At 41.8% G+C, this 24,728-nt stretch overlaps 1 protein-coding gene across 3 annotated transcripts in view; it reads left to right on the plus strand.

Moving 5' to 3' along the window:
* The window catches only part of NELL1 (neural EGFL like 1), a gene marked incomplete at both ends in the record, with an annotated part of 934,260 nt that overhangs the window by 186,913 nt on the left and 722,619 nt on the right, over positions 1-24,728 (plus strand). For all 3 annotated transcript variants that reach the window (XM_080695282.1, XM_080695280.1, XM_080695281.1), the window contains one exon: positions 20,645-20,741. In XM_080695282.1, coding sequence (XP_080551408.1) covers positions 20,645-20,741 — 97 coding nt within the window. The remainder of the gene's footprint in view (positions 1-20,644; positions 20,742-24,728) is intronic.

Raw genomic sequence — 24,728 nt, forward strand, 5'->3', positions numbered from 1 at the left:
AATTCTTTAGTACTCAGTGTCTCTGGACATTCTCTTTGATAACAAAAAAAAATTTTAAAAAGGAAAAGAAAAAAAAAAGGGGGTTGAAACTTCATTAGACACTTTCTGAGCTTGCAGTTGTAGCCCATTGTTTTCCAAATTCCAATTTTTTCTTCCACAATGAACAATAACTTTTTGATTAAACAGCTGGCAGTTACTATTGAATGCCTCACATTTAATAACAAAAGTCTTCCTTCAGAACAGGAAATTTTTATCTAAATTGCTTTGCTTCTTCTTTGGTGATTGTGAACTTCTAAAGTCTGACAGGACTGATAGCAGGAAAAATAAGAACTTCTTTCAAGAAAATGATGATTACTTTTTAAAAGAAAGAGCCCCAAACTAAATGAATAATTCATTGTACATGCTACAAAGCAGAAGTCAAGGCGCACAAGTTGTCCTCTCTGTAAACATTATTAAAAAACAATCAGGTTTGTATTGACACATTTATAGTGGGAAGACTAGCCACAGCATCTTTGAGAGGAGAAAACAATGTTTGCACCACTTATTAGTAAGGTCCTTCTCCACTCTATATTTGGTCTTAATAGGAGCAGCTACCATTATTCAGCTAGTACTGTGTGCCAACAGTGAATTAAGTCCTTAACATATTAGTTAGTGCCCTGACTTCAGTCTCTTCCTGCCCTTCTTCTGGTACTTCCTTTTGGTTGAGATAAACTGGGATCAACCAAGTGTGGTAGCTCATGATGATTATCCCAGCAACTGGGGAGACTGAGGCAGGAGAATTGTAAATCTGAGGCCAGCTTCTGCAACTTTGGCCCTATCTCAAAACTTTAATAGAGAGCTAGAAATGGTGCTCAGTGGTAGAGCCCCCTGGGTTAAATTCCCAGTGCTTCCAAGAGAGAAAGAGAGAGAAGAAAAGAGAGGAGAGAGAAAGAAAAAAGGGGAGAAGAGAAAGAAGAGAAGAAGGAGGAGGAGGAGGGGAAAACACCAAGAGGGAGATAACTTGTGGGTACAAACCCAAATGTTACTCCCTTATGGCATAAAGTAAGGCAAAGAGGGACACAAAGTATTTATGGAAAAGGAGGCAAATGAGGACTCTCCAGCCTGTAATTTGTGTTTCTGCATAGCATCAACCACTGAATTATGAATTATAAAGGTATTTGTTCATTGTTATTCTTCCACACTAAAATCCAGATTCTCAAGATCAAGAATATAATATTGTTCTTGTTAAAATATTTTACTAAGTGCCTGCCAATCAATCGGTAATTTATCTATCCCTCTATTCACCAACCACACAACTATCATTAAAGGTTAAATGGTCAGGAGAACTTGGTATGCTTCACAATAAGGTAGATGTTGAACAATTCTTTCCTTCCTTCCTTCCTTCCTTCCTTCCTTCCTTCCTTCCTTCCTTCCTTCCTTCCTTCCTTCCTTCCTTTCCTGGTTTTCCTTTATTTCAAGTGGAAAGCCATTGAAAATGGCCCACAGTGGAGAATCTTCTCCCTCTGCCTTTTATTCAGCCTTGGAGATGTCCTAGGCAGAGTCTTAGCTACTTGCATTGCTGGCATGCTTGGTGGTAGTTAAGCATATCCCTGCTGGGTTAGGAGCTCCCAGATAACTGCTTCTGCTTATGTGGAGACTGTGCCAAATCAGACCTTCACCAGGCATTCTTATCTCTGGGGCCAGGATGGCACCTATAAGTCTGATTCTGATTCTATACAGGGCCTAGGAATTTGTATTATTGTGTGTGTGTGTGTGTGTGTGTGTGTGTGTGTGTGTGTGTGTGCGCGCGCGCATGTGTGTGTGTGTGGTACTGAGGATGGAACCCAGGGGAATTCTACCTCTGAGTTGTACCCCAAGCCCTGGTTTTATTTTGAAACAGGGTCTCACTAAGTTGCAGGGTCCTCACTAAGTATCTGAGGCTGTCTACAAACTCACAATCCTCCTGTCTCAGCCTCCCAAGTACTGGGATTGGAAGCATGCGCCACCATGCCCAACTGGAATTTGTATTTTTGAAGAACTCATGAAACCATCCTACTCACCGCCAAGGGGCCTTATTGGCACATTTCAAAGTACTGAAAAAGTCCAAAGTCTAAAAACTATGAATATCTGCTAGAATCTTAGAGACAATACAGGTGCACTCTTGCATTTCTGAAGTCTGTGGCTGTATAAGAACTTCATGGAGAAAGCCAAATATTTCCTATGTTCTTTACCACAGCTAGGTTTTGACATATTTCACATGAGCTGTTTGGAAATGGTCAATCACTAGGCCTTTGGGGAAATAACCATTTTCTCCGGGAAGCTTTAAACTGTATATAGGGATGTCATACATGCTCACTGCATGACAGATGGCTTTTGGATTCTCATATATTAATATATAACAAGTAGCAGATGGAGGTTGGATTAGAAGACTTCAACATCCTTTCTGACCCTGAAAGTTTTGATTACCAATGTGTGTTTTATATGAGCATTAAGCTTTTGATTTATCATCACGAGGAACTAGCATTGAAATCTCCATTTAGGGGAATAATATGATTGGTTTCTACCACATTATCACCACTGATGTACATCAGCAAATATTTTGGAGGTAGCTAGCCTGGAATATTATTAAACACTGTGAGCAGCACAGTTTTTGAAGACCCCTGGAAAAAAAATGAGACCAATGACTATGGCCTTGATTGCGTGTCTAGGGAGTGATTTCAGAAGTTCATACTTTTTCATATTAGATTGCTGCATCTAAACTTATTTACAGAAATAATGAAGTTGACACTGGGTTTTCTATTCTTTAACTAGTTGAGCCAAGTAGCTTCCATAAGGTTTTTAGTGCTTATCTGGAGATATTTCAAATTAAAGTATGTTTTAGTTTAATGTGTGAAGATGAGAACATTTTTGTTCCATAACCCTAATGTTCTACCTGTAGAAAGCATTATAGACCTTATAAAGAACTTTTAGAGAATATGTTATCTGGTTATTCATAGAATATCTGTGTCACGGGTAGTTATATTAAAATTTGTGGGTAAAATCATTTTTTGTGGTACTGGGGATTGAACCCAGGGACTTTCTAACTTTGAGCTCCACCCTCAGCCCTATTTTTTATTCTTCATTTTGAAACAGAATCTCACTAAGTTGTGGAGGGGCTCACTAGGTAGCTGAGGCTGGCCACCTCCTATCTCAGCCTCCCAAATACTAGTATTATAAGCATGCACCATCACTTTTAATAACAGTGTTTCAGTAACTTTCCTGAAGTCACAAAGCATAAATAGCAAACGTAAGACAAAAATGAAATGTTTTTTATTTTTTTATTAATTTATTTTTTAAATTGGTGCATTGTAGTCATATATCAATCACATTGGAGTACAAGACTTGAGAGGATATACAAGCACACATCATCCAATTAGCCCTCCTCCAGCCCCCATCCCATTCCCTCCCCCTCCCTCTATCCCACGCTTCTTTGGTGATTTACTTTGATACATTTGTTTATGTACCTCCTGCGTTTTAAAGAGGCTCCGGCCTCCAGTATTACATACCCTCTGATTGGTCACATTAGTTGCTTCACTATAGGGCCCTTTCTATAGCTCAACCTCTTCCTGTTGCCCTTTTCCTCCTAGTTATTGCTGATTAAGAGAAGTGTCTGATTTATATTTTCTGCGATATTTCTCTGTGCATGCTGCATTGCAAGTACCGATCCCACTCTTGATGGTCCCAGTAGTGGCCTGGCTACTCAGTGGACTGATCCAGACCTCGCTGGCTCAAGCAGCGGCCTTGCCTCATGGGAGGCCCAGTTCTGGTCTCGCTGGCCCCTGCACCGGTCTAACCCCTAAGCTGGCTTCAGTCCCGGCCTTGGAGGCCGCAGGAGTGAACTTGCCTTACGCCAGGCTCCGATGCTGGCCATTGGCCCCTGCACCGGCCTAACCCCTTGGCAGGATTCCAATCCCGGCCTCGGAGGCCCCAGCACCGGCCTAGCCTCACGGCAGGCTCCAATTCCGGCCTCGTTTGCCCCAGCACTGGCCTAACCCCTCGGCAGGTTCTGTTCCGGCCTAGGAGGCCCCAGCACTGGCCATGTCTCACCGCAGGCTCCGATAATGGCTTCGCCTCACAGCAGGCTCCGATGCTGGCCTCGCTGGCCACAGCACTGGCCTAACCCCTCGGCAGGCTCTTATCCTGGCCTCGGAGGCCCCAGTACCAGCCTTGCCTCAAGGTAGGCTCTAATCCCAGCCTTGGAGGCCTCAGCACCGGCCTTGCCTCACGGCAGGCTCCAATGCCAGCCTCACTGGCCCCAGCTCTGGCCTCACTCCTCGGCAGGCTCCAATCCCGGCCTCGGAGGCCCCAGTACTGGCCTTGCCTCATGGCAGGCTTCGGTGCCGGCCTCGCTGGCCCCAGCACCGGCCTAACCCCTCGGCAGGCTCTTATCCTGGCCTCGGAGGCCCCAGCACCGGCCATGCCTCACGGCAGGTTCCGATGCTGGCCTCGCTGGCCCCAGCATCGGCCTAACCCCTCGGCAGGCTCTTATCCCAGCCTCGGATGCCCCAGTACCGGCCTTGCCTCAAGGCAGGCTCCGATCCCGACCTCGGAGGCTCCAGCTCCGGCCTTGCCTTATGGCAGGCTCTGATGCCGGCCTCGCTGGCCCCAGCACCGGCCTAACCCCTTGGCAGGGTCTTATCCTGGCCTCGGAGGCCCCAGCACTGGCCATACCTCACGGCAGGCTGCGATGCTGGCCTCACTGGCCCCAGCACCGGCCTAACCCCTCGGCATGCTCTTATCCTGACTGCGGAGGCCCCAGTATTGGCCCTGCCTCATGGCAGGCTCCAATGCCAGCCTCGCTGGCCCCAGCACCGGCCTAACTCTTCGGCAGGCTTCGATCCCGGCCTTGGAGGCCCCAGCACTGGTAATGCCTCATGGCAGGCTCCGATGCCGGCCTCGCTGGCCCCAGCACCGGCCTAACCCCTCGGCAGGCTCTTATCCTGGGCTCGGAGGCCCCAGTACCGGCCTTGCCTCAAGGCAGGCTTCGATCCTGGCTTAGGAGGCCCCAGTACCGGCCTTGCCTCAACGCAGGCTCCGATGCCAGCCTCACTGGCCCCAGCACCGGCCTAACCCCTCGGCAGGCTCTTATCCTGGCCTCGGAGGTCCCGGCACCGGCCTTGCCTCACGGCAGGCTCTGATGCTGGCCTCGCTGGCCCCAGCACCAGCCTAACCCCTCGGCAGGCTCTTATCCCGGCCTCGGAGGCCCCAGCACTGGCCTTGCCTCATGGCAGGCTCCGATGCCAGCCTCTCTGGCCCCAGCACCAGCCTAACTCTCAGCAGGCTCTTATCCCGGCCTCGGAGGCCCCAGTAATGGCCTTGCTTCATGGCAGGCTCCGATGCCGGCCTCACTGGCCCCAGCACCAGACTAACCTCTCGGTAGGCTCTTATCCTGACTTCGGAGGCCCCAGTACCGACCTTGCCTCATGGCAGGCTCTGATGCCAGCCTCGCTGGGCCCAGCACCGACCTAACCCCTCAGCAGGTTCCGGACCCGACCTCGCAGGCCCCAGCACAAGCCTTGCGTCATGACAGGCTCCAATGCCGGCCTCGCTGGCCCCAGCATCGGTCTAACCCCTCGGCAGGTTCCAATCCAGGCCACGGAGGCCTCATTAGTGGCCTTGCCTCACAGCAAGCTCCGATGTCGGCCACTGGCCCCGGCGCCCGCCTAACCCCTCAGCAGGTTCTGATCACTGTCTCTGTGGTTATTATTTCAAAGGTTCCAGGTGTAATGTATCAGATCTCTGCCTCCGCTGAGTATTAGCCACTGGCATTGCCACTGCCTCCACCATTTCAAATCCTTCCCAGGCTCTTTTTCCACTCTGAATGTTGTCCAGTGTTCCTAAGCATGCGTGATGGTAGCATTTGACATTTGGTGTAATTTCTCCAAAAAAAAATAAAGTTGGTAGGATCCGGTTTCTGCTTCTCCTGAATACAAGTCTCCATCACCATCGCGGAGAACTCTTTCAACACCGCATTTCTCCTTGGTCTCCGCTAAACTCTCTCTTTACAGGTGATGTCTGAGATTCTTAACAATATAGAGAAATAGCAGTCCTCTTTCACGGCAAATTTTTCCATAAGTTCCAGTGCATTTAGATAAGTTTTGTCTGCATCTCCAGTGTCCTGGCATCCATAACGGCTTTCTTACCTCCTCTCCGATATTTTTCTTTTTCTTTTTCTGTTCCTTTTTTTTTTTTTTTAAATAAGAGAAGACAGTATATGTGGTTTGAGGTGGTAGTGGGATCAGGCACTCAGTAGCACTGTAACCCTGTCGGTTTCCCCATGGGTCCAGAGTGATCTGTCCTACTCCGCCTGGGGCCCAGGGTCCCACGACCCGGGGCGACCCGGGCCCCAACTGGCTTGCCCCGCGCGCGACCCCTGCCCAGAACCCAGCTACTTACTGGGCCAGGTTTCTCCAGGGGTCTGGCGTGCTATGCGCAGTTCGGCCCGGGGCCCAGGATCCTGCGACCCGGGCCCTGGCTGGTGTGCGCCACGCATGACCCCCGCCCAGAACCCAGCGTCTTACTGGGCCCGGTTTCTCCAGGGGCCTCAAATGAAGTGTTTTTTATTCAAGTGCATTGATTTGTTTCTCATTTCACACTGTTTATATAATTTTCTGGTTGAACATTTGAATTTTTTTCAATTCTGATATTTTTTATTGTACATGAAGTTTTATTCTCAATTCCCCAACCCAAAATATGTATATTTATTTGTTTTGATTGATTGATTTTTATTTTTTATTTATTTATTTATTTATTTATTTTTTATACCTTTGGGCTACACTCCCAGACCTATTTTGTATTTTATTTGGAAACAGCGTCTCACTAAGTTGCTAAGAGCCTCACTAAGTAGCTGAGGCTCGCTTTGAACCTGCATGATTCTCCTGTCTCAGCCTCCCAAGTACTGGTATTACAAGCACGAGCCACCATGCCCTGCTTTATTTTTTTATCTTTATGTGGATCATATTGAAAATGGCATACATTCAGACTGTGGAACATTTGAATTTTTAAGAGCAGAATTAATGGAGGATTATAAGGCAGTCGTGGTTGACACCTGGATTCGAATCGGAGCTTCACCATTTATGAATGATTATAAATTAAGTCACTTAGCCTGTGACCATCTGCCAGTTGAATACAGTAATGTTTTTTAGGGTTGTTGCAAGAATTGTGAAGTATGAAACTTCTAGTGCCTTTGAGCAGGTAGCAACTGAAAGGCAGCTCTCACAAGTGTGAGGCAGGATCTGTGTCTCCAATTTGAGGCTTGCTGGAGTCCACTTGTCCTTTCTCATATGATGGGATAGCCTGCAGAGACAGGGAGTTCACTACCTCAGAGCCACCCCTTTCCTGTTTGCACAGCTCTGACTGCTAAGGCATTCTTTCTATCTTGACCAAAAGTAACTCTTTATAGCTTCTGACTATTGATACTCATTTTACTCCTTTGACATACATGAGCAAGTGCAGTTGTTTTTACAAAACAGTCCTTTAAATATTTGAAGGCCTTATCATGGATGCTGTCACCTTTAGTTCTCCATTCTGATCATTCTGTCCTTCAGCCCTTCATCAATTGACTTGGCTCACAAACCCTCACAATTTTGCTTGATTTCCTCTGAAGTGTGCCTGTTTACTATCTAAATTTCTTGACCCACTCGTGATTTTTTTCTGAGCAGATTGACTCAGATTATAATTAGATGGTACAGTTAAGATCACAATTTTTTTTGTTTTTTGACAGTGTTAACTTACTTTTGACCAAAAAGGCCAGTGTGTGTGTGTGTGTGTGTGTGTGTGTGTGTGTGTGTGTGTGTGTATGTATTATTTAAGTGTGCATTTTTATTTGACCCTTAGATCATCTCAGTCTGTCTTTAAAAAGCATAATTACCCCAAGCATGAAAACTTTAATTTTTCCATGTTAAATTTTATCTTATTTGCCTTTTCAATATAGTCCTCTACACTCTTGCCACAGCAATAAGACAAGAGAAGGATATCAAAAAAATTCAAATAGGTAGAGAGGAATTAAAACTATCCTTGTTTGCAGATGACATGATCATTTACCTAGAAAACCAAAGAACTCAACCAAAAGACTACTGGAGCTGATTAATCAATTCAGCAAAGTTGTAGGATACAAAATCAGTCTAAAGAAATCAGTTGCTTTTCTATATGCCAACAATGAATCTACAATGAAAAAAATAAAGAAAACAATTCCATTCACTATAACCTCGAAATCAATAAAATACCTAGGAATAAACCTAACCAAAGACATAAAAAACCTCTACAATGAAAACTATAAAACACTAAAGAAGGAAATTGTAGACCTTGGAAGATGGAAAAATCTCCCTCGTTCATGGATAGGCAAAGAAAATATCAAAATGGCTATTCTGCCAAAAGTGATCTACAGATTCAATGCAATTCCTATCAAAATACTAACAACATTCTTCATAGACCTAGAAAAATCAGTCATGAATTTTATATGGAGAAAGAAAAAACCCAGAACAGCCAAAGCAATTCTCAGCAATAAAAACAATGCAGGAGGCATCACAATCCATGACTTCAAATTATACTACAGAAAATAGTAGTAAAAACAGCACGCTATTGGCACAACAACAGGCATACAGAGAAATGGAACAGAATAGAAGATATGGAAACAAACCCATACACCTATAGTCAATATCTTTGACAAAGGAGTCAAACTCATAAGCTGGAGAAAAGACAGCATTTTCAACAAATGGTGCTGGGAGAACTGGCTATCCACTTGTAGAAAGATGGAACTAAATTCTTACCTCTCACTGGGCACAGGAATCAACTCGAGATGGATCAAAGACTTTGAAATTAGACCAGAGACTGTGAAGTTATTAGAGGAGGGCATAGGCTTAATACTCCAACATATAGGCACAGGCAGTAATTTTCTCAATAAGACCTCCAAAGCATAGGAAATTAAAGCAAGAATTAACAAGTGGGATGACATCAAACTAAAACGTTTCTTCTCTTTAAAGGAAACGACTAAGAGCCTAAAGAGAAAGCCTGCAGAATGGGAGAAGGTCTGTACCAGCCACCACTCTGATAGGGGGCTAATATCCAGAATATATAAAGAGCTCAAAAGACTCTACACTAGCAAAACAACCCAATCAAGAACTGGGCAACTGAACTGAATAGACACTTCATAAAAGAAGAGATACAAATGGCCAATAGATACATGAAAAGATGTTCTACATCATTAGCCATCAGGGAGATGAAAATCAAAACTATGCTGAGATTCCATCTAACCTCAGTCAGAGTGGCAAGCATAAAGAAATCAAATAACAAATGCTGGCGAGGATGTGGGGAAAGAGGAAGTCTTTACACTGCTGGTGGGAGTGCAAACTAGTTCAGCCACTATGGAGATCTGTGTGGAGATTCCTTAGAAAACTGGGAATAGATCCACCATATGATTTGGCTAAACCACTCCTAGGTATCTTTCTAAAGGGGTTGAAATCAGAGAACTATAGTAACATATGCATACCCATGTTCATATCAGCACAATTTGTTTATTTTTTTTTGTGGTACTGGGGGTGAACCCAGAGGCTTTCTACCTCTGGGATATACTCCCAGACCTACTTTTTATATTTTATTTGGAAACAGGGTCTCACTAAGTTGCTGAGAGCCTCACTAAGTAGCTGAGGCTGGCTTCGAACCTGTGCGATCCTCCTGTCTCAGCCTCCCAAGTGCAGGGATTACAAGCGTGAGCCACCATGCCCAGCATAGCAGCACAATTTGTAATAGCCAAAATGTGGAACCAACCTATGTCTCCATCAACAGATGAATGGATTGCAAAATTATGGGAAATATACACAATGGAATTCTACTTCAGCAATAAAGAAGAGAAAAATCATGTCATTTGCAAAAAGATGGAAAGACCTGGAAAACATTGTTAAGTGAGATCAGTCAAGCATAGAAAGAGAAGAGACATGTTTTCTTTAATATGCCCAAACTAGGGAGTATTAGGGGTACCAGAGGGACTCCACATAATGGAGGGGAAACCTCAGCAAAAAAAAAATAAATAAATAAAACCTAGTATGGAAGGGTAGAGGAGGTAGAAGGCTGAGGTTGATTAACTGTATCATTCAAATATGTAAAAGTATGAATGTATCATGGTCAACCTGGACACTCATTTTTAAGAGGGGGGGAAAGGGAAAGTGTGGGAGGGAGGGCACCAAGCACTGTGTGAATGTATGCCATTTTCAGTATGATTCACATAAAAAAATTATCTTGAGTTGTTCTTAACTCTTGCCTATTAATATTTCTTTTCATTCTAATGATATATGTTATACTAAGTCTGTTATGATTGAATCCATCATGCCAGCTTCAAATTGTCTTAGAATTTCAAGGAGCCCAAATCTGTTATACTGCCAAATTACAGATACAAATGCTAAACAGGACAATTTTATATGTTTTTATTTGACTCTGACGCACAACTCAGAATCACTTTAGGATGATATTTGGATTATGAACTTTAGGAAGAAAGTAAGGGTTGGCAAGAATTAGAGGGAGAGAGATATTAGGCACATAAAATATGGTTAAAATGGGAAAGCACTTTCAATATAGTTAGAGGTCCAGATAAGGAGAAAAGAAGGCGATCTGCAATCCCAGTTTCGGGGAGACTGACACAAGGAGGCTTGAGGTCAGAATTGGCAATTTAGTGTGATCCTCTTTCAAAATAAGGCCTGAGGTGTACCTCAGAGGTAGAACACCTCTGGGTTCAATCCCCAGTGTGAGAAAGAGGGAGAGAGAGAGAGAGAGAGAAAGAGGGAGGGAGGGAGGGAGGGAGAGAAAAGAAGAAGAAGAAGAAGAAGAAGAAGAAGAAGAAGAAGAAGAGGAGGAGGAGGAGGAGGAGGAGGAGGAGGAGGAGGAGGAGGAGGAGGAGGAGGAGGAGGAGGAGGAGAGAGAATGAGAATCAGTTGGTTGGCAAAAAAAAGCATAGGTTAACAAGTGTTTTTTTTTTTTAAAAGAAGTTTATAAAAAAGATAGAAATACAGAAGACAGTTAAAGCCCCATGCCATTCAGAAATGGCACAGGGTGAGGGGGCAATTTGAGCAAATTCACCCTAACAAGTATTTTCTAAGTTGATGAAACAGGTCACATGAAGAGTTGTTCTCTGAGAAGACCTCTCCGTTCTTTGGAGAGGGTTCACACTCTGCTCTGAGAAAGACTTTTCTGCAGTGTTTGCTAGTCTCACTTGAACATTGCTGTCTTTTTATTTGCCTCCAAAAAGACATCTCCTTATAGACTGACCCCCCCACCCCCCTGTCTCCTCTCTCCTCTCTCTCAGTGCTACCAGGGATTCTGGAAACCCTTCTACCTCCAGGCTACACTCCCAGACCTTGGAAACAGGGTCTCTTAAGCCAGCGTGGCTGGCTTTGAACCTGCATGATCCTCTTGTCTTCACCTCCCAAGAGCTTTTTTTCTCTGTTTTGTTTGCATTTGTGTTTATTCCACAGACAGCTGCAAAGGAATAATTTGGAGTCCTACTGAACTTTGCTAATGTTTTGCATGGATTTAGCTGGGAATTCAGCTTTTACCTGTTGGGGGCATACTGTGTTCATCTGCATAGTATCTCTTCTATTACAGCCTGTTTTCTCCTGTGGAGTGCTGGAAGTGTAGTTTTAATTCTACCATTTGTCAAGTGTCATCTGTATTTGTTAAACAGACTTGTAGGAGGAGACTTCAGAGGTTCTCTTTGGGGCATCTCTTTCATGCCCATATGGAACAAGCATTGTGTGCTGTGCAGTCCATGTTAGCAAATAATTTACAACAGCCAGGTAACTGGACATGGAAATACAAGTAACTCATCCGTATACACAGTGGGCAGAATACTTTATTAGTGTGAGTGAGCTCTGAGGACCTATGGTGTAGAGTGCAATGATCTATGGACTGAATGTTCTTCATTTGTGGGTTTCAAGAATGATGTTGATGAAACCAGATAGAAGCCTGTGTTTTTCTGGCAGAGCTCAAAAGCTCTGTTATTCTCACTCTTGCCTTATGAGGCCAACAGGGGAAAGGGTATGTGTCTCTCTTAGCATAGGCCAGAAGCAGGGTTAGGCCTTATGTTAAGGTCATCCATCACCACTTAAGGGGAACTCATGTGGGGAGGATCTTGTGTTTTGTCCAGAAAAATTGCTCCAGGATGTTTCTTAATATTCACTAGTGCCACCTAAAAGGTGGAGGATAAGGCTTTGCCTAGCAAAGGAAGGTCATCGCAGCTTTCTTCTCCAGGAAGCACATGAGAGCTTTACTTCAATTCCAGGCAAAGTCCAAGATAAACCTCTTCATTTAGTGTCTAATTTGGGCTTCATATTGTCTTATCGAATAGGAGCATAACACATGTCAATTCACATGATTTACATTGGAAATTCATTCTTCTGTATAATTGAGAAAGACACCCTGAAGTCCCTTCAGAGCCTTTTCTTTGTCCAGGTAAATAAAAATCCAATATTCCTTCATAGTTGTGTTGTTGAGCCATTCTGTTATTTTGTGTTGAGCTACAAGGGCTTTATCTTTAACAGGAAAATAAAGTTCTTCATAGGATATTGACTGGTCCTTTAAGCAGAGGGGACATCTGCTCGCAAGATTGTTCTTAGCCAAAGTCATAAATAAGACAGATTGTGCCTTAGGAAGAAAATTCCTTGTGTGATTTTTGAATTCAGCAACTGACTTTCACAAGGAGTATATTGGTTAGTCTGAGTCATTCCTTCCTTTCAAGCAGGTTTTGTGTTAACTGGATACTTAATTTTCCATGGTATTGTATTGGAAGTGAGATACCTACACTTCACTGATAGATGCTAACAGAATACAGACTTCCTACAATTCTTCCAGCACAGCTTAATAGGCAGCACCTTATTTAATGGCTCAAGTGAGCTAAAGCCTCAGAAAAATGTCTAAGTGGGAATTAGGTTTTCTTCCTCCAAAAGAAAGGATACATTTTTAGATGGTTGTAGAGTAAAGATATTATTTGCATCACCCAGCCTATGGAGATAAATTTGGGCAGATTATAATATAATCAACTTAAGCTGTAACTCATTTGCTTATCATAAGCATTGCATTTGATTCCTTCCTTGCTTCCTTCCTTCCTTCCTTCCTTCCTTCCCTTTTGTGCTGAGGATTGAACCCAGGGGAATTATACTTCTGAGCTACACTCCAGCCTTTTTTATTTTTGTTTTGAACCTGGTTCTCCCTAGGTTTCTGAGGCTCATCTTGAATCTGTGATCCTCCTGTCTCAGCCTGTCCAGTATTGAGATTGCAGGTGTGTGCCACCATGCCCAGTTTATTTAATTAATTTTCTAGCTGCTGACTATTTTTCTTCTCTGTCTGAAATTCATCTACCTGGATTTTCTAGTGAGTTATCTGCCTGACAGATTTATACCTACTATCCCTATTTCTTTTCTGTGTGAAGAACAGTTAGAAGGGTTCATCTTGCTCTGTCTTTCCAGCTTCTTGTGTAAATCTCATGAGGTGGAGATAGAGCAGGAAGACACTAGAAAAGGGTTATTGCCGGAGCCAGCCAGCGAAACTATGGGTTCCGAAGAGAGGAGTGAGGATGAAAGAATATAACTCTTAGAATTTAATTCAAAGAATATTTAATTCTAGCATGGAAGGATCGCCAGTCCACTCCCGGGTCGATATCTCTACTGGCTGATAATCGGGTTTATTTTCTTGTGGTAATTTATATAGTTTCTAGCTTCAGGTTACCCCGGAATACAAGAAAGACAAGTCCAAAGTACAGGCAGGTCAAACAATACCCTGGTACAATACAGACAACACAAACCTAATCTTAGCTCAGACAGAACAATAGCATCATTAGTTCTGAGAGTCTTAATTACTTTGAAACCTCTGTGACCCCAAACCTTGTTGACTCTGGGTGGAAGGACAGTCAGAAATATTCTTTTAGTAAAGATACAGGGAAGACCTTAATGGCTCCCCACAGGTATCACCTTTCACTCATCTTGTAGACTTTATTTCCCTCGGAATTAACTGTATAAAGTGTCACGTTTTTCTACCTGTTTTCTCAGTCCGAATTACCCAGTTTTGTATATTTCTCATTTAAAAATTATAAATCCCAGTAGCACATGCCCATAATCCCAGTACCTAAGAGGCTGAGGCAGGAGAATTGCAGGTTTGAGGCTGGACTTTGCTACTTAGCGGGACCATCAGCAACATAGTGAGACCCTGTTTCAAAATAAAAATAAAATAGGGCTGGTGGGCATAGCTTAGAGGTAAAAGGTCCCTCGGTTCAATCCATATTTCCACAATAAACAAAATAAAATAGTTGCCCTATAAGGCTTTTGCAACTATATGGCTAATGTCCTATTATTCTGTGATGGTGCCAGGCAGTGCTTGTTCATTCATTTGTTCAATGTGTCAAGTAGATACCTACGTTGGTTAGGTACTTGTCTAGATACTAGACATGCTGACCTGAAAAAACAGGCAAGCCCCCAGCTTTCAAGATGCTTACAGTCTGAAAGGACATGGTCAATGAGCAAAGAGCTAATTTTGAAGAGTCATCTACATTTATTTTTCATCATCCTATTTACAGTCGCTTTCAACTACCTGGCCACTGAATCTTGATAAAAAGGCTACTGATTCCTGAGGTCACTACAGAGACTAAGCAGTTAGGAGCTTCTTTATATGGGATTATCAGGGAGGGTCTCCCAGTGCAGAAGACAACTGAGAAGGTGCAGGGGCACCATGGTGAGGGCTCCACTTCTTCCGTACTCAAGAGAAGACTCAAAGTATAGCATAACTTAAGGGTAAAATTTCTGGACTCAGGGCCAAGGGAGCTCAATTCCTCCTTTTTTGGTGGAGAGGTCTGGAAAGGTAGACCCAACTAGGAATGGGCTGTGGAGATGCTAGTGAATCCTAGGAGAGTCCAGCGTCACAAGCTGAAGGGTTAGCAAGGGTGTCCACATGAGTGACCCTCATGGGGAGAGTCTCAGAAAGCAGTAAAGAACTAACACTTAGGGCAGTTAGGATGGGTAAAAATAATACATAGAAAAGGATGTTGCAAGGCTCGTCTGTAAGAAGATCATAGAATAAGAGGCCCTGCCCAATGTGGATATTTTCATTTTCCCAGAAACCTTTTCTATGAATTGACCAAATCTAGTTAAGGTCCCAGTGGGTCTAGTTAAGCCAGTCTTGGCCACATAAAATTATATCTCCTTTTCCTTCCTGATGTGACATGTTAGGAATTGTAATCTTTCTCTTATTTTTTCCCTCTCCTCCTCCTCTTCCTCTTTTTCCTTTCCTTTCTTTTCCTTCTTGCCACACTAGGTATTGAACCCAGGGGCATTCTATCTCTGAGCTTACCCCAGCCCTATTTTCTTAGTCTTTATTTTGGAACAGGGTCTCACCAAGTTAGAGAGTCTCACTAAGTAGCTGAGGTTGACCATGAACCTGTGATCCTCCTGTCTTAGTCTCCTGAGTACTGGGATTACAAGCATGTGCTACCACACCCAGCTGTAATTTTTTGAAAGACTTAAGTTTTTATTATTTATTTATTTTTTTGTGGTGCCAGGGATGGAACCCAGGGACATTTGATTTTTGAGCTACACCCCCAGCCTGATTTTTTATTCTTCATTTTGAAACAGGGCTTCACTAATAGCTGAGGCTATCCATGAACCTGGATTCTCCTGTCTCAGCCTCCCAATACTGGGATTATAAGCATATACCACCACCGCTGGCAAATAACTTAAGTTTTTAAATTGCTCTTCTAGGCCAGGCATGGTGGTACACACTTGTAATCCCCACTCTTGGGAGGCAGAGACAGGAGGATCATGCAGGTTCGAAGCCAGCCACGTGCGCTGGCTTAGGAGACCCTGTTTCCAAATAAAAATGTAAAAATAGGTCTGTGAATGTAGCCAAGAGGTAGAAGGGCTTCCAGGAACCCCAGTGCCACCAAAAACAAAAAAAAACAAAAAAACAAACAAAAAAATAAATTGCTCTTCTAGGGAAAAAAAATGATTCCTGTGTGTGTCATGAGACACGTACCAGGACATACAAATCCTATAGTTTTCGTTTACTCTTTAGCACTGGTTGAAGACTCTCCCAAATCTATAAGTACTTTATGAATCATCAGAGAAAGTTATGAAATTCTATTCTACTTTGTTGATTGTTCTGCAAGTATTTACTGTAACTGCACCCACATACTGGTTTCCCACTTACTATTTTAATTCTTAGGGAAATTATAACTTAGATGCTTTTTTTTTTGGTGACTGGAACTTGCTTGTCTGGAAAGGCAACATAGGAAGGTGGCCACAGCACAGAATAGGGTGTGGGTTCAAATCTCAGCTCTGTCACTCACAGGCTGCTTAACCACAGACAAGTTATTCAACCACTTAAAGCAGAAACCCACCTGATGGTAATGGTGTGAGAATAAAGTGACATAATACACAGAAATCCCTCAGAACAAGGCCTGCCACATGCTAAGTGCTATGTAAGTGGCTGGCTGATGTGTGTGCCAGGTCAGATCAACTTCATTTCTCATTCAAAACTCAGCAACAGTGCTTCCTTCATTAAAAAAAAATCTTTATGACAGGTAGAATTCTAGTTTTTCTTTATTTCGTTCTCTGCTACCATGAAGCATTTTATATCACACTTTGAAGTATGAGGTATGTTTATGTGTGATGTCTCTGGCCTGTGAGATTAGACGTGAGGGCAAGGACCCACCATTTAAGTTGTGGCTGCGTGCATCCCATCCCCATAGCCAGCACGTGTCCCATGTGCTTTAGTCAGGCAGGCATGGGTGACGTGAAGAAGTACCGTATGTATCAGAAGGTTCCATTTCCTCACCTCACTGGGAGCAAGCTGTCTACTATACTAGCGTTGACTTTTCATTTCACTTGACTTGGGTGATACCAGATTTAAGTGACACATCACTGTGACCTACCTGACTGTTACATGAACCAGTCCACCCAAACTGGACCTCAAGGGTCAGTAGCCTTTCTGTCAAGATGCAGACCATATTTATCTGGCAGGTGGATAGCATAACTTCTCCTCGTACAGGGGTTCATAGAATAATGTGATAATCCTATTAGCTGATGGTGTCTTATCAGGATAAGTGAAATACTTCATTGTGAAATACTTTATTCATTCATCTATTCCTTTATTTATCTTTTTTTCCTGCCTCATTATTCACATTAGGCATGTAATAGGAAAACCCTATCTGTATCTTTGGCTATTAGATAATGTTTTGTATGTATGTATTTTTAGTTTATAGACATTAAAGACCATTTCAGGTCTTTTTTTTTTTTGTGGTACTGGGGTTCCTGGAAGCCCTTCTACCTCCAGGCTACACTCCCAGAGCTATTTTATATTTTTATTTGGAAACAGGGTCTCTTAAACCAGTGCAGCTGGCTTCGAACCTGTGCGATCCTCCTGTGTCTGCCTCCAAAGTGCGGGGATTACAAGCATGCACCACCGCGCCCGGCAAGGTCTTTTTAATCTTAGCTGGGTGAGCACTCTGGTGCATGCCTGAAATTTTGCAGCTCAGAAGGCTGGAGGAATATCAAGTTCTAGGCCAGACTGGGCAACTTAGCAAGAGCTTGTCTCCAAATGAAACAGCTGGGGATATAGCTCAGTGGTGGAGCACCCCTGAGTTCATGGTACTATGAAGTACCATGCACATACAGAAAATTAACCTCACAAAATGTTGTTAAGAGTAGCCCAAAGAATAACCATGTATTCTTTGCAAGGATTCTGCTTTACACTTTCTCTAAATAATAAAGTATGTATTTGTGTGTATGTATGTGTATATACTTATATAGACATATATTATTGTTATTATTATCATTTGGTATTGAGGATTGAACTCAGAGGTGTTCTGCCTGCCTCTGAGCTACACTCCCAGCTTCATTTACCTTTTGGTTTTGAAACAAGGTCTAGCTAAGTTGCCAACTCTTACCTCAAACCTACAGTTCTGTCTCTTGTCTCAGCCTTCCAAGTACTGGAATTACAGGCACACATTATTATTTTGAACTATGTGAGAGTAAGTTTCAAGCATCATGACCCTATGCCCTTAAATTCCACAGAGCCTAATTCCTAAGAACAAGAGATTCAGTTAAATGTATATTGTCCAATTATCAAAACCAGGAAATTGAGTATCAATACAATATCACTGCATAATCTATAGCTCTTATTCAAATTTCACCCACTTTATTGATAATGTTCTTATGGAACTCCCTCCTCCCCTACTCCAGGATTTAGTCTCTGATCCCATCTTGCACTTGAGTTTCACGTTTCTTTGATCTCTTTTAATCTGCAGCTATGCTTCATCCTTCCTTCATTGTTGATGACATTTTCAAGAGCACAAGCAGTCATTTTGTGAAATGTCCTTTAATGTGGGTTTCCTGATGTTTGCACATGATTAGATTTCCTCTGTGTGTTTTTTTTTCTTTTAAATACTATATTTTTAAACTCTGTGTGCTCCTCCATCTGTGCCAGTTTGTTGATTCTGCCTGCTGCTTGGAATTCCCGAGTGAGAATTGCCTTTTGGAAAGAATCAGCAGGGCTTGTTAGGAAGGCAGCATCCTGCAGATTTCCCCTGGCAGAAGGAGAAGGTCCTGGTGGGGTTGTAGGACACATGAAAGGGGAAAAGCACTATGAGACATCTTGTGGGTGACTGCTCTAGCCCATGGTGATGGCCTCTGAAGTTGATTTCCTCAACCCACCCACCCATCCATCCACCCATCCATCTATCCATCCATCCATCCATCCGTCCGTCCGTCCATCCTTCCTTCCTTCCTTCCTTCCTTCCTTCCTTCCTTCCTTCCTTTCTTCCTTCCTTCCTTCCTTCTTTCTTTATTTCTTTCTGGTGGTACTGGGGTTCCTGGAAGCCCTTCTACCTCTGGGCTACACTCCAAGACCTATTTTATATTTTTATTTGGACACAGGGTCTCTTAAGCCAGCACAGCTGGCTTTGAACCTGCCGATCCTCCTGTCTCTGCCTCCCAAGCATGGGGGTTACAAGCGTGTGCCACCACGCCAGCTTTCTCAACCATTTCTAAGGGGCAAGGAGTTATTTGCTTAAGAAGATAAGGCAGGACAGGAAGTTGATCTTTTTGATTGTTCCATCTTCATTCATTCATGCACTTAATAAACATTGATTAAGGGCCTACTCTGTTCATTGGAGCTCATCTTCTAGCATGTTGAACACGAGAAAGAAAGCTTTTAAATTAAAACTCTCTGACAGCCGATGTTTTAAAATGAAGGTTAAGGTAAATGGCTTGGCAACATTTTCAATTTATTAGTAGAACAACCTTATAGAAAATTATGTCTCAATCTCTTTCCCTAAATACGGTGATTTCCATTTCTCTTCGGCCTTTATGTTTGCCTGCATTGAACATAATTTTTGCATTGTTATCTCAATAGTACCTAAATAATTTCGCATCCCACGTTCTCCAGTGAAAATTATTTTGTGTATACTTTTCCATTTTTCATAGCCTGCATATTTATCACTCTTAATGATGGCAGTAAATTCTTTCAAGCTGATCTACTATAATGTATGCATTTATCTTTTATTGTAAATTTGACTTGTTTCTAATTTTCCCACTTATATTATGGGGGAGAAAACCCTTTAAAAGGAAGTATATAGCAGATTCTTGTGTTAAAGCAGTTGTGACAAATTGTTTCATCTCAACTGGTTCATTCTAACATACAAAAAAGGTTGGGTTCCTGTGAAGAAAACAGCCTGTCTTCTAAGAGGAAACATTTTTTTCCTTAATTATTCTTTGACTTTCCATTCATAATGGAAAGAGAATTAGTTGAGAAAGACCTGATATATTTAGTATTTGTACAATACTTTGCACATATTGTTAGATTTCATTGGGGATAATAGGGTAATGGGCTATGAGGCTAAAATGCAAGGCTGCAGCATGACAGCTCCCAGCTGCAGCAAGCTCTCCATTATTCACGTTCCTTGATACAACTTGGACAGTCTTTAGTTCTTCCTCACTTTCCTTCTGAGAACCACCAGAGGTATTCATCACCCTCTGGCAGGACATAGCCAGCTCCATCGACAGGGAGGACGGATTAGTTGTCCTCACCTCTCTGGACACACCTGAGGAATGGCTGCTCAGCAGTCGCTCTGAGAGAAGGCCGAGGAAAGGAATGGGCAGGGCTCGCCGCAGAGCTAAACGTTACAGATAGCCCCAGCCAGCTCATCCTGCCAAGGATCCTGTGAGCTTCAGGTACCGAGAGGTACTGGCCAGGGTTGAGGTGGAGGCATGTGATCAGCTGGTAGTTGCAGAAGCTGTTTCTAAAGGGAGTACCCATTTAAAGATTTGTGAGCCGGGTGTGGTGGTGCATGCATCCCAGCATTCGGGAGGTGGAGACTGGAGGATCATGCTCAGAGTAGACACTCAAAAATGTTGACTTCTTGCTTCCTCTTCTGTAAAAGGGAGATTATCAAAGATAGGAGGGGCCTGGACAATATGTCCAGGTGCTGTCCGGAAAGAGATCTTTTCATTCACGTTACCTGCCATTTAAAACATACCATATCTGGACTCCAACTTCCCAAACCAGTAACTATGGCATGACTCCTTCAAACAGCAGGTGCACTGTTTGGTTCTGCTCTGAACATCTCTATTATTAATTGTGTTCTTTGTCTCTACAGGATTTATGAGCGTGTGATAGACCCTCCAGAGACCAACTTTCCCCCAGGAAGTAATTTGTGGCTTGGTCAGCGCAACCAAAAGCATGGCTTATTCAAAGTAAGTTCTGACTTTCTTATTTACATATGTAGGCAGTGTTCAATTTTCTGTGTTGGAGGTGTGTATATAATTATATTAGTGGGAAGGGCATGGCCTAACGACTGATGCTGATTGAACACTTACTACAGGCCACGTGGTTGTCGGTGCACTTGACATGAACTAATTTCACAGTTGCAGTGACACTATAAAGCTGATGCTTTGAAACCAGGCAGAGAGCTAAGCTACATGCCCAAGGGTCACACGGCTCACTGCGCTACCAGGCCTGGTGATACAGAATATAAATGATTCTCAGAATGTGTCTCATTAACCTCCCAATTCTGGGGACTTAAGATAAACTTCATATTGGTTATAGAACCAATAAATTCATATAAATTCATATTAATTCTTTTTGGGATGAAAAGGTATCCCCCTCTCTCTCTCTATATATATATATGTATATATGTATCATATATATACATATATGTATATATGTGTATCATATATATACATATATGTATATATGTATCATATATATATGTATATATATGTATATATGATAGGACACAAGTCTCAGCTTTCTTGTGTTATTGTATTTCTTGGAAACATAAGGATACAATGATAAGATGAATTGAAAAACTTAAAAGCACCGGGAAATATTAAGACAGTCTTGTTCTTTAAAAGAAAGATGAGCTTTTGCCTCTGGCAATATGGCAAACCAGATATTCTAAAGCTCCTCCTGATTCAAAATTCCTACCAATGCTGGATATAATGCAACAGAAATCTTTTAAAATTTATTATTGAGCTTACAAGAAGGGGAATCTTTCAGAGGCCAAATATATGAAGGAGAGAGAAAAGCAAAAAGGTGTATATCAATCCTTGAAGCTTGGAGCCATAGGATTTTTTTCTTTTTTAGAAATCAAGGAATCATTCACATACTGTAAAATGCACCTCTTTAAATGTATGGTTTTTGACTTGGGGAAATCTATATTCTTATAACCACAATTATAGTCAAGATAAAGAATGATTTCATCACATCCATCCATGCCCTTTGCATTTAAACTTTCTGCTCACCTTAAGCCTCTATCAGTCATTAATGTTTTCTGACACTACATTTTTGCCTTTTCAAGAATGTTAAATGAATAGAATTCTCTGTAACATAGGTTCTTGTGTAAGCATGCATATGAAATTCACCCATGCTCTCGTGTGTATAGGAGGTTTATCCTTTTCTGTAGCTGAGTAGTATTCCAATTTTGGGGGCAATTATAAAGCTACAATAATCATTTGCATGCAGGTTTCTGTGCAAGCAAAGGTTTTCATTTCACATAGGTAAATTTGTGGGTTTGGAATTGCTTAGTCATATCTTAAATATACACATAGCTGCATAAGAAGTTACCAAACTGTTTAAAGTCTCCAAACCATGTTCATTCTTACTTGCAATGTATGAACATTCCAGTGAGAGCCTGAAATTTCAACAACCTATGTGGAATGTTATACATGTCAGTGATCCCACACGTCCTTGGGAGTTGAAATGGAAGCTCCCAGAGTAAAGCCAGAACCCAGAGCGGTGCTCCGCAACATCACATTTCAAAATATGAATACAAAGGGGGGAAGAATTTTTTGATCCCTTTAACAATCTATTACACAAATCAAGAAAACTACACCTAGAAATAGTGGCAGAATAGCAGAATTCTAAAGGCTAGATCTTAAAAGAAGGCAGTGGGAAAAAGGTAATTATTCTATTAAAAAGTAACATGACTTGAGCAGCTGGATTTAAATAGCAGAAGTAGAAGCCTCAAGATAATGGAAAAATAGTTTCAAATTTTTGAGAGAAAAATCACTTTTATATTTAACTGCCATATCCACAGCTTTTTATTTGAGAATTTCTGTAAAATAGAGACATTTATACACAGATAAAAACCTTTAGTTTACAACCAATAGGTATTCATTTAAAAAAACTTCCCAGAAGATATTAAAGAAATTAGTGAACAATATTGAGAGCATGCACGAGCATGTATAATCATTATTTGATTAAATAATAATGACTAATTTTAGAAAAAAAATTAGCAATGTTGACAGCAATAAAATTGTAGTAGGAGATGATTTGATATAAGGTATTCTAAGATCTTTAACTTGTTAGAATCAGGAAATTGGTTCACTTTAGACTTTCATTTGCATGCTAAAAATTTAAACCAAGACCAAAATAATGGAAATCATATTTAACTCCAAATTTTAAGTATAAGAGAAAGAAGGAATCTTTTTTTTTTTTTGGTCACAGGAGATTGAGTCCAAGGGCACTCTACCTCTGAGCTACAGCCCATTTTTCACTGAGACAGGGTTTCACTTAGTTGTCCAAATTGGCCTTGATCTTGTGATCCTCCTGTGTCAGCCTTTTAAGTACTGGGATTAGAGGCATATGCCACTGGGCTTGGCTAAACAGGGGATTTTGTGTATGGAGGGCTGGGGATTGAACCTAGGGGCATTCTACCTCTGAGCTATATCCCCAACACAATTTTTTATTCTTTATTTTGAAACAGGGTCTCACTAAGTTGCAGAGGGCCTCACTAAGTAGCTGAGGCTGGCCAAAAGCCCAGATCCTCCTATCTTTACCTCCCACATTCTGGGATTACAATTGTGCTCCACCATGCCCAATTCTAACAGGGCATTTAAAAAACCTCCATCAAGGCCAGGTATTGTGGCATATACCTGCAGGCAGAGTGCTTGGAAGGCTGAGGCTGGAGGATTTCAGGTTTGAAGCCAGCCTCAACAACCTGCGAGGCTCTCAGCAACTTACCCAGACCCTGTTTCCAAATAAAAATAATGAAATAGGTTTGGGGATATAGCTCAGAGGTAGAACCCTCATGATTCAATTCCTAGTACTGCAAAAACAAAAACAAAAGCCAACTTCCATTAAGCTGGGTTTCATGGTGCACTCCTGCAGTCTCATCTACTCAAGAAGCTGAGGAAGGTGGACGACTTAAGCTCATTTGTTTGAGATCAGCCTGGGGAACACAGTGGGACCCAGTCTCAGAACCTCTGTGGACCAAAAATAAGGAAAGAAAAGAAACAATCAGTGTTTAGTGTTAGATGGCAGATATAATTTCAGTCTAGATGTTCACAATTAAATTGATTGATTATCACTCAGAAGTGAGTATATTATGCATAATACAGACAATTCAAATCTTGTTATATATTGTTAATAATATTTTTGTTAACAACAAAACAATAATAACTCATAAATGCTAATGGTGAAGTAGCTTTATTGTTTTTTACATTTAAAAAATATTTTATTGGTTTATTATTTTCATACATCATATTGGGGTAAAAAACTTGTGTGTACATACATGTACACATCACCGATTTAACCCCTACCCAATTCCCACCCCATTCCTTCCCTATCCCTCCTTTCCTTGCTTGGCTTAGTGGTTGACTTTGATATGTTTAAGTACATTGCGTGTTTTAGAGAGTGAAGTAGTTTTAAAAAAAGGAAAAATAGGCCAAAAGAAAGCTCTGGTAATATCAACTTTAAGGCCCAAACTGTCACCACATGATGGTAACAATTCCGAAGTTGCATACACTTAATAACATAACCTTAAAATATGCATTGCAGCACTGCAGACTAGTGAAGAAGCAAGAATGGCTGGATGACATCTTACTATGGGATGCTTGGTCACCTCACAATCCTGATGGGAAAAAAACTAATCTTGACCCTTATTTTACACCCTCTGTAAAATCAGGTCCAGCTAGATCTACATAAAAACACTTATGCAAACAAATCTTTATGACCTTGATGCAGGTAAATGTTTTTAAAATGACAAAAGAACTAATTACTATGAAGACAAAAGGGTGATATCTTGTAATATGTTAAATTTAGAACATTTTTAATCAAAATACATGATGAAGAGATTAAAAAGGCTTACTATGGAATAGGAGAAGCCATGCAAAGTAGTTTTATCCTACAAAGTCCTTTTATCCACACTGTATAAAGAACTCCTTCACATCAATTTAAAA

The sequence above is a fragment of the Muscardinus avellanarius genome (assembly GCF_963383645.1).
Source record: "Muscardinus avellanarius genome assembly, chromosome: 1".
Taxonomy (NCBI): Eukaryota; Metazoa; Chordata; class Mammalia; order Rodentia; family Gliridae; genus Muscardinus; species Muscardinus avellanarius.